Here is a 10,389-nt window from a genome sequence, read left to right as displayed (position 1 = left end):
GTTTCAAACTCTAAAATTGTATTACTGGCTATACTTATATAGGCCTTTTACTGGTTTTGCACTTTCAGATTGGTAGCCTGACACCCAGTCACATTATGCCATGTTAACATAACACTGCATTAAGCAACATTTCCTTTTTACATAAAATATGTTATTCTATCATGTGTAATTTCCATTATATACTCATTTTGTCCTCTGTTTCCATAATTATTTTTAATACTCAATACTTGTCTTAAATATCGCCCCAAACGTGGTATAGGCGTATGTATTTTTCTTGTGTTTACTACTTTCAAGATCTTACATTGCCGAGATTTTGTGAAACTGTTTCACCATTGGTAACGGGGTCCTTAGTCTAATATTCTTAAAGAACGTGTGATGCAACGCGATGATTCTGGTGATCTAATTGACCAACCATCAAATTACAAAGTGGGTTCAAAACGGCTTAACGCATAAGCCTAACTAACGTATGAGAAAGAGGATTTCCATTGAATCTAACGAGTTTAAATATTTTTATAAGGAAATTAGGTATAATTAGTCATACATATATACGTGTGTGTGCGTTCTTTGATATTGAATATTTACAAATATTATTCATTAATTTTTATTTTTTCTACATTTTTTAGTTGTACTCGACACCAACATGTGGTACCATAAAACCTTGATCGTCGGAGATGAAATGAGCATCACAATTGGTTCTGAATACGACTGATCAGTGATGAGACGAAAACCACTATTGGTTCTGAATACGACTGATCAATGTTCAGCTTGTTTTTTGTTTCTGTGATGAACTATGTTTCCTTATTGAGTCGTTAAATATCTAAGCAACTTGCTAATATCAATAATCAAGTGTATTGCAATATGTAAGGGTTGTGTGAAAATGCGCCCTCTATGGTCGTTCCGTAAGTGAAATATACATTTACGTCTTCTCTCAGATGAAGTATTAAGTTGCTGATGTCTGAGGCCAGCGCTAGTGAGTTGGAAAATAAATTAAATATAATTCATTATTTGTATTTTTTTGCAACAAAATACTTGATTCATATTTCCTTAAAATAACAGTTAGGCATGCATTTTGAGATTTAATTCAAAAAATAATATAGTTTCATGGACAACTCCTCCTAAACCCCCTTACCTTATTAATGGTCTGTGTAATCTGGCAAATCTGTTGATTGGGTCTCGCATCCTCTAAAGTAGACACCTTCATCAAAATTCATGTTGATGATTGAACAAGTGTGTTAAATTATTGATTGACGTTTTGAATGAATAAATTAATGAGCCACTGAAAATACATAAAATTTAATACATCTTTTATTTTCATAACTGTACGAGATTTCATGTCCAGAAGTAAGGTATTGTAAGCTTAGAATTAAAGGTAGGGTATTTTCGAAGAAAAAAAAAAGCTCATCACCCGCTCACTAAAGTAACGAGCTATTCTTGTCAAGAACGAAAATACGCACACTGCTCAAAACAATTAATGTATTTCAGCTGTGAAAAGTCGAAGCCAAAGTTAATAAATAAAGTAAATAACATCCTTGAATTTATTTTTATATAAAGCAACTATCACGTGACTTGATATACAAATACCTACTACTGAAGTTCTTCTCCAAATATTCACTGAGTACTACAGACTCCACAAATGTTCTTTTGGTAGTACAGGCTCCACAAATGTTCTTTTGGTACTACAGGCTCCACAAATGCTCTTTTGGTACTACAGACTCCACAAATGTTCGTTTGGTACTACAGACTCCACAAATGTTCGTTTGGTACTACAGACTCCACAAATGCTCTTTTTGGTACTACAGACTCCACAAATGCTCTTTTGGTAGTACAGGCTCCACAAATGCTCTTTTGGTAGTACAGGCTCCACAAATGCTCCTTTGGTACTACGGACTCCATAAATGCTCTTTTGGTACTACGGACTCTATAAGCTCTCTTTGGGTACTACACACTCCACTTTATTAGTGACATTGCAGTTCAATAGATGACCAAAAATTTTGTTATCAAGGAGTATGAACACTTTGAACATTAATATAAGTCATAGATCGATGGGGAAAGCTTAAAAGGAGTGAATCAATGAGCTACTGAGATAATATGGATTTCTCCTCCACCAGAGCTGCTTCCAAATCATTAGCATTGGAAGAAGAATCGCGTGCTGCCAAGCGACTTTCTAGAGCATTCCATGCATGTTCAATCGGATTCGAGTTCGGTGAGTCTGTTGGTCAGTCCAGTTACTCTCTACCTTTCTCTTCCAGGATGTTGCTACTAAGCAGTTAAGCATTTTGAGGTCACACATTATCACCTATAACAAAACATTTTGATCACCTGCACCTAGTATGGTAACACAGTGATTTTAAGACTCAATCCCTATATCGTATGACACCCATAGTTCATATCGTAGCGCAACAAGATCCGTGTGGCCACCAATAGTGATCCCTGCCTAGATTAGTATGCCACTTCGCCATGTGTGTGTCTTTCTCTTCTCTATGAAATTGAGATTGGATCTAGTCTTGGTCACTCTTCAAATAAGTATTTCACTCGCTCCTGTCTGCAGTATGCTGCGTTATTCATTTGTTGACAAGATATGCGCCTACATGTCGTTTAACCAATCCTCGCGCTCTTCACTGAAGACATGTTTTTTTCCTGGTAGTTAAGATCACACATTATCGGTCGTTTTATGAACCTGTTTTTAGCCGTTTATAACAATTGTGAAGTGTGGAAGCTGATGCTGGCTGGTCGTTTCAAGACTATATGCGGTCGTCGTATTGAATGGTCTACTCTGTCATGGCCTCAGTTAATTATATTGATGACACTTTCAGTCACTTTGCAACGTGTTTGGCCAACTTCTAGCCGACCTGTTGGCCTCATCATCATGGAAATGTCCAAATGTCGTCGTTAGGGTCTTCATTATCAATCTGGATGTTTTTGCAACACTTTGCTATTGTTCAAATTAATAACCCTGGATGTGTTCTTCTCTGTTGAAATGTCCATATGTCGTCGTTAGGGTCCTTGCATACTTCATTATCAATCTGGATGTTTTTGCAACACTTTGCTATTGTTCAAATTAATAACTCTGGATGTTTTTTTCTCTGTTGAAATGTGCACATCAGATGAAGTGACTGGTTACCTGACAAGCGTTTACATAAAATATAAATCAAAATCCAGGATGTCACTCACATTATTTGATGACAGTACATAAGCCTTGTTGTACCTAAACACAAATGTTCCTGAATAACGATCTAAAAAAAATTTGGTAAAGACTAGTTCATTTAATACGGTTGTTCTATTATGCTAATTACAAATATATTTAAATTTGTAGAATAAATAAATCTGATTTCTGTTACTAACGTAAGAAGCAGATGTATATGTCCAACATAACTTGATGGATTGTTTTAAGTTATGGATTACATCTGTGATGCGTGAACAAAACTAATAATTAATAACTAATTAATCACTATAAATCGCCCCTCCCCCTCGGAGGCTAAGCGTTAAATATGATGGTTTATAGCCCTGAAAATTGGGCTTCGATACCCGCGGTGGGCAGAGCACAGATAGCCCATTGTGTAGGTTTGTGTTTAACAACAAACAACCACCGCAAGTCATTGTGTAGAATGTACTCGTATTGATAACAATATGCCCTAATAGTAAAAAGACAAATTCGTAGTGTACCTATTCAAAAGAACATGTATTTTTTTTTATTGTCGTCCATTTAAAGTGCTTTTTTTTCTGATATTAACGTGTTTTATTAATTCATTGACCTACACTTACAAACAAATTTCTGGGTGACATTATTGACGAAAATATTTGGGAAAATTATTACATTTTTATGTAATAAGACCTGTAGTTAGTATAATACTTAATGTTTTCAATCTTAAACCTATTTGTTATGTGAGAAGTTGGACGGTTCAAAATGATTAGTATACTTTCGACTGAAGAATTAATTTACTAACACCAAACTAAGCATCCAGTTCATTAACACCATTTTCACATTATTTTGTAAGATTAAAAAATTGTTTGTTTGTTTTATGTCGGGCGTACAAAGACTGCGACAGATCACGTGACGATATTCATTTGGAATATTGTTTTGAGTCAACTTGTGTGTCTGTGCGGAGTTACTGAAGCTCAAATGTGAGGTTTAGATTTTACGATTGTTGACTTTTCAGCGAGAAAAGAACTGACTGTAAGGTACGGTACCATCGACATCATATCGTGTTGTGCCAGTCAACATCATATGTAATGAAGTGTTATGTTTCTCATTAAAATTTTGAGTTACAATTATATCTATTAAAAGGAAAGTGGGAAAATGAAATGTTATTATTTCTCCCAACTCGCATCTTTCAGAATGTCAATGTTTTTACATCCACAGCAGAATAACATGAAGTCGTAATGATGTAGAACATTTTGAAGTCAAGTTCCACAGCATAACCTAAGAGTGGCACTTGAGAACTGGAATGAAAGTGATCTCTTTTTTTTAACGAAACATCATCACTTAACATTCACCAAGTAAACAGTTTAAACCTGTTACATTAGGTCATACGGTATTTGTATCGCATGAAACATCATGTGACGTTATCATATGATATTCTTATTAAGTAAACACAGACTTTTTGCACTCAAAGTTATGTTAAACGCATATATTGTTGTCATGTAATCATTGTTAGATTAACACCGTGTTCTGTTGTTTTCAATGAAATACTGTATGGATATTAGTTATTGTTGTCATAACACTCGTTAAACTGACATCAGGCACTGTCGTCTTCACCATCTTGCTGCTATCCATATCCTATTAAGTCGACTTACTCTTTTGCTTTCATGAAAATCATGATTGGTCAGCCTCACACTTCTTATCTTCCATCATTATTGTGTTAGGTTATTATTATTATATTGTAAACAGATTTTGTTTTTATCAAAATTGTGTTGATTTGACAACCCACCTTGCTTTCAGAAAAATCTTATTAGAGTCAACTTAGTAGAACAACTCTGAGGGGCACGTATTGGTCTTAGTGGTAGAATTCTGGATTAAGAAGCCGATGAGCCCGGTTCGAATCGGTGCCATACTACAAAATATTCCTGCAGTTGGAGCTGTGGGTGCGGTATAATAGTGACAGATAATCTCTTAGCGTAGATGGAGTGGAGTGCTGATTACTTACTGCCCTCTCTCTCTCTGGTCAGTATTTTAAAATTAAGGAGTGTGGCTGATAGCCTTACAGCTTTGGCGTAAATACAAAACAATTATGTTATTTACGAATATTTTTATTAAATTATTTTTGTAATTTGTGGAACAACTCAGAACACATGCTAGGTCAAAATCATATTATATTAAGTAAACAAATGGGTCCAAAACCAACACTACTTGGAAAATATCATAATTTCGTCAGACTAGAAAAGCTTGCATTTCTTGTTAGATACCCGTACATAAATATTTTTCTTTTACAATATAATAAACAAAATAAATAAATAAAACCAAAAGTTGTAAATATGGCGTTACATTTGTATTCAAGCAAAGTGTGTCACCCGGTAAAAATGTCAAACAGAACTCAATACCACGAGGTTATGTTGAAGGTATCGAAAATATATTCGAAATTGGAATCGTAAATGCTTGATCTCGTTCTCTTCCTCCCTCTGGCGGAAAGATACTTGATATATTTAAATTGAGTCGTTTATCTAGTCTTGTTTGAAACTGAGTGAACAGCTGCTTACCGTTCTATAATTGGAAATGAGCTCATGCATACACGTAGATGTCTTAAATTCTCGCGTGAATTATGTTTCACTAAAATTCCTAAGGCACACATTTAACAACGTTGTTGTTGTTGTTCATCTACGTTGTTTAAAAGCCCTGTGAGCACAAACAGCGTCAATAGCATGAACCAGTGCTGCGACTAGACCAAAAACCTGAAGAGAGAAGGCAAAATTTATTTAGATTATTTTAGAAATGAAACAAGAATGATATACGTCATAGTTATAGTGGGCCGTCTTATACGACCAGACAAATCAGATAATTGTTGTTGTTACTATAGTACTGTGGTTGTTTTGAAAACATTTTATAAAAGTATATTTGAAAGAGAGAAAATGTGGAATTACTATTTTTATACAGATAGTAATAATAAGTTAAGATTTTAACTCTTAATGATTTAACTACGGTTTTTTTAAAACTTCTGTTACTAAGGAACCGAGCTCTGATACAGTTACAAAAATAACTAATACTTACCGAAACTGCCATCATAGCAGGATATGCTTGAAAATATGGAGTAACCAGGTAGAGCGGCCATAAAATGAAATACGTCCTAATTAATAAAAAAATTGAAGAGCCAGTATAAAGCATAGAAGCCACAGAATTTTGCACCGTTTCCTGCAAATAAAAATAAGTTACTTTTAATATAAACTATGTTCTAATTAATACAAAAAACTGAAAATCCAGTGTACATTGATTGATCAGTGAGAGTTGTATCACATAGAGAAGATATTTCCACATTTATTCTGATTGGTCAGTTAGAGATATATCATATAATGAAGCTATTTCTACATTTATTCTGATTGGTCAGTTAGAAATATGTCATAGAAAGAAGCTATTTTTACATTTATTCTGATTGGTCAGTTAAAAATGTATCATATAGAGAAGTTATTTCCACATTTATTCTGATTGGTCAGTTAGACATGTATCATAGAAAGAAGATATTCCCACACTTATTCTGATTGGTCAGTTAGAAATGTATCATAGAAAGAAGATATTTCCACACTTATTCTGGTTGGTCAGTTAGAAATGTATCATAGAAAGAAGATATTTCCACATTTATTCTGATTGGTCAGTTAGAAATGTATCATATAGAGAAGCTATTTCCACACATATTCTGATTGGACAACTACAGAAAGATTGTATAGATAGAATGCAGTTTCGGCACTTTCGGAGCATATTCATTCTGACCTGAAGAGGGCAGTTTTTGTTATTTATTTATTTTTAGTCTGAGAGCCAGAAATCACTGTGAAGCTGTGTCACTGTTTACTCAAGTAGCCTTGAATGAAATTCAGATAAACGAACACACTTTTCTACTAGTGCCTGCTGGTCATTTGTTTCTTAACTCTATTGCCAGTAAGGTTTATTTTAACCTTACTTTAATATTCTTGATAAATGCTGTCATCTCTTATTTAGTTTCTCCATCTAAACCCAGTTTAAGTACATTGTTTACTTTTTTTCGATACTCTGTAGTCGTTCTACCCATAGCAAGTTTAGAAATGTGTTTCCAGTGTATATTTCTAGTTTTAGCTTCAACGCGTGCAATGTCTTTTTTTATTTCATTTCACCTGTAAAAATCCACCTGTCTTTTGGCATTTTAGAACCACGAGCTCATGTGACTGTACGCAGTTATAACATTGGATTACCACAATACTATAGTTTTGTATGTCTTTGGTGAAGACATCTTTAATGGAAGTATGACAACAAGACTTGCCAAGACTTTCTGTAAAATAAAACAAAGCCCACAAAGACGACCTGTAATACAACAACTTTACGAATGATGTTCCACAAAGTTTGAACAGTACGTTATTCAGATTTAACAGCTTTATTGGATCTTACCAAAATGGTTGTTCGGGCTGCTCTGAATGTGTGGCTAGACAAAAGATAGGAGAGGAGAGTAACAGCAGCACCCAAGAACGTAGCACTTGCAGTAGTAAGGAAGAATCCATAGGCTGGGCCTAGCAACAACCAAACAGGAGTCCCGTACGTTATCGTTAGCCCCAAGCATATTCCACCCAAAACCTGAAAAAAAGTAGAAATAACTGTTGTTTATAAACAAAATAAATAAACTGAGTTATTCTAACTTTCTCGGAGCAATAAATTATTATTAATTGTTTTGATTTGGATTTCGCGCAAAGCTACACAAGGACTATCTGCGCTAGCCGTTCCTAATTTAGCAGAATAGACTAGATTATAATGTCCCTCCCCACCTTGCCCGGCATGGCCAGGTGGTTAGGGCTCTCGACTCCCAATCTGCGGGTCGCGGGTTCGAATCCCCGTCCCACCAAACATTCTCGCCCTTTCAGCCGTGGGGGGCGTTATAATGTGACGGTCAGTCCCACTATTCGTTGGTAAAGGAGTAGCCCCAGAGTTGGCGGTGGGTGATGATGACTAGCTGCCCTCCCTCTAGTCTTACACTGCTAAATTAGGGACGGCTAGCGCAGATAGCCCTCGTGTAGCTTTGCGCGAAATTCATAACAAACCAAACCCTCCCACAGCGTGTTCAGTGACTAGGATTCGAATCCGCGACACGCAGATTGCGAGTCGAGCGCCCTAATCACCAAACTATGTCAGGCTCTTTTATTATTAATACTATCACTAGGGTTATCGTGTCTTTTACTTATAACAATTACTCTTGTCAAATACATAAAATCAAAACGGTGTTTGGGGAAGTATTTAACTATTGCGCAAAATACATTTTTATCAGTTTTTTGTTTTCTTTAAAAAACAAAATTTTTAAAACATACTGAACTTATAAATAAACAATTAAACTTATAACGACTTTTATATTTTACATTACATAAAGTATCACATTTCCGACTTAAAATATCATAATTTTTTTTTGTATCTCAGGAATTCCGTCACAGCTTTGAATAAAAAAAAAGGAGAGTAGAAAATAGACGTACAGGGGTTACGACATAATGTACCCAAGTGTAAGTTCGTGCGATGACCTAAGGTTCCTCAACGGCAGACATGCAGTTGCTATTTTTGTCTCCTTCACAGACGGTGTAATCACTTTTTTATTTAAAGTTTTTTGGTGTATTTTTAAGAAACTTACACCGGTATATATGAACGAAAAGCTTAAATCTCTAAGGGGAAAAAATGTTAGAACCAGATTCGATATTAAGCCTAGATTAAGTGTTAAAAAAAAAGAGTAAAAATCGGCATTGTAAATCCATTTCTATTTGGTAAGCACAAATCTGCACAATGGTCTATCTGTGCTCTGACCACTTTGGGCTTCGAAACCCAATTTTTAACGACGTAAGCTCTCGGACTTGCTATTGAGCCACCAGAGTTGGGTCTGTAAATCGAACTAAAATGATTCGGAAGGAAATAAACAAAGAAAAGGCACACAAGGCGCATAGGCTAAGAAAAGGGTTGATGATGCTAGAAAAAAATAAATTAAAAATATAACTCAAACGGGATAATTTTTAAAGTGCTATAACAAATTAGATTTTCAGATGTTGAAAGTGTGGTGGACTCGAGCTATTACGAAATTTTTAAGAAAGGAAACCAACAAATTAATGTTACATTCATATCAAAACAAATACTTGTATAAAGATTTACGGATTTTCTTTTATAAAAAAAAGTACATGTACTGGAGAAACACAATTTAAAAGGAAATTAAAAGGTTATTACTCCATACGATGGCTTGCTGACACTCGTTTTGAATGCTTCCTGCTTGTATTGTCTATTTTCAAGTGTCTTTTCTGGGCTTATTAAAAATATGTTCATGCTTTACAAAAAAAGATGTATTTGCAGCAATAATAATTTCAAACTTACAACCGATATTTCGTTTTTTCGCCTCGAGTGGAGCTATGATAAGACGTAGTTTAGTCCTAGTGAAGGAAAACAAAAACATCAGTACGAAATTCAAGTTTTTAGCCTTCATAATAAATATTTCGTCAGAGCTACGATAAGACGTAGGATTTAAGAAGGAAAACATCCATGCAGATAGTTCACACATCTACGGTCTAATCCTATCTTTAGGGTTATTAACTTATACAGTAATAATGCGTTCGTATATTTGAGTTCTCTACAGTTGATTTTTAACTTACCACTTCTCCTACTTTACAGATTCCAGGCTGAGTTGTAAGGAATTCCGTGTGTATAATAGAATAGCATCTTCTCTGGAGATGAGGGACCCGAGTATGGGCACTGTTCACCATAACGGTTGGCATTCGGATCGTTGTTCACGTAAATCTGCAACTCGAAGTTTCAAAACGAGACTTGTTCGAGATGACACGAGATTGGCTTATTTCCAGACTCAAACTGACGTCGGAAACTTTGGACTTATTTGATTTTTAGGAAAACCTATTGTGGTTTACAAAACGTTGCTATATAAAACATAAACATCACTTGGCCCATAGGCTGCATGAAACGACGTTCTATTTGAATATTCCTAATAATAGTATCTTTGTAGGAGTCATTCAGCGATATGTATTTCAGAATTTCTAACTTTCTCTCTTAGACTTATGTCAACTGATCAGTGAGTATCGAAAATGCTTTCAATAAGAAATTAACACCGACAAACGGTGAAATAGTTGATTAGCTGTTGTGTGATTTTACACAAAGCAGAGAGTGGTAAAATATGATCAGCATGACGGTACTTACTTCTAAATAAGTAAGTTGACCATCACGAAATAAGATTATCTGAACGCTAG

At 35.0% G+C, this 10,389-nt stretch overlaps 2 protein-coding genes across 2 annotated transcripts in view; one reads left to right on the top strand and one right to left on the bottom strand.

Moving 5' to 3' along the window:
- LOC106471216 overlaps positions 1–1,001 on the top strand; it is a 22,529-nt gene extending 21,528 nt beyond the window's left edge. Inside the window, exon 5 of the mRNA XM_013931806.2 lies at positions 624–1,001. Coding sequence (XP_013787260.1) covers positions 624–709 — 86 coding nt within the window. The 3' untranslated portion in view covers positions 710–1,001. The remainder of the gene's footprint in view (positions 1–623) is intronic.
- A 4,527-nt stretch (positions 1,002–5,528) lies between these two features.
- On the bottom strand, positions 5,529–9,906 carry LOC106471215 (protein singles bar-like). The gene is made up of 4 exons (XM_013931804.2): positions 9,784–9,906; positions 7,565–7,747; positions 6,203–6,343; positions 5,529–5,886 (listed from the first exon to the last, which is right to left on the bottom strand). Exons 1-4 carry the CDS (start codon positions 9,904–9,906, stop codon positions 5,809–5,811), a joined length of 525 nt encoding a protein of 174 aa, XP_013787258.2. The 3' UTR covers positions 5,529–5,808.
- Between the last annotated feature and the right edge of the window lie 483 nt (positions 9,907–10,389).

Source organism: Limulus polyphemus, unplaced genomic scaffold (genome assembly GCF_000517525.1).
Source record: "Limulus polyphemus unplaced genomic scaffold, Limulus_polyphemus-2.1.2 Scaffold4476, whole genome shotgun sequence".
NCBI classification, from domain to species: domain Eukaryota; kingdom Metazoa; phylum Arthropoda; class Merostomata; order Xiphosura; family Limulidae; genus Limulus; species Limulus polyphemus.
Note: the sequence above shows the minus strand (reverse complement) of the source record. Positions and strands in the feature narration are given on the sequence as shown.

What these genes read in the sequence shown, in the direction of transcription:
- LOC106471215 (XM_013931804.2), bottom strand. Translation starts at nt 9,906, where the DNA reads ATGCCAACCGTTATGGTGAACAGTGCCCATACTCGGGTCCCTCATCTC. An exon ending in TCTGTAAAGTAGGAGAAGTG is followed by an intron (nt 7,748 to 9,783) that starts GTAAGTTAAAAA and finishes ACTTTTTTTCAG; the next exon opens with GTTTTGGGTGGAATATGCTT. An exon ending in CAGCCCGAACAACCATTTTG is followed by an intron (nt 6,344 to 7,564) that starts GTAAGATCCAAT and finishes TTTTATTTGCAG; the next exon opens with GAAACGGTGCAAAATTCTGT.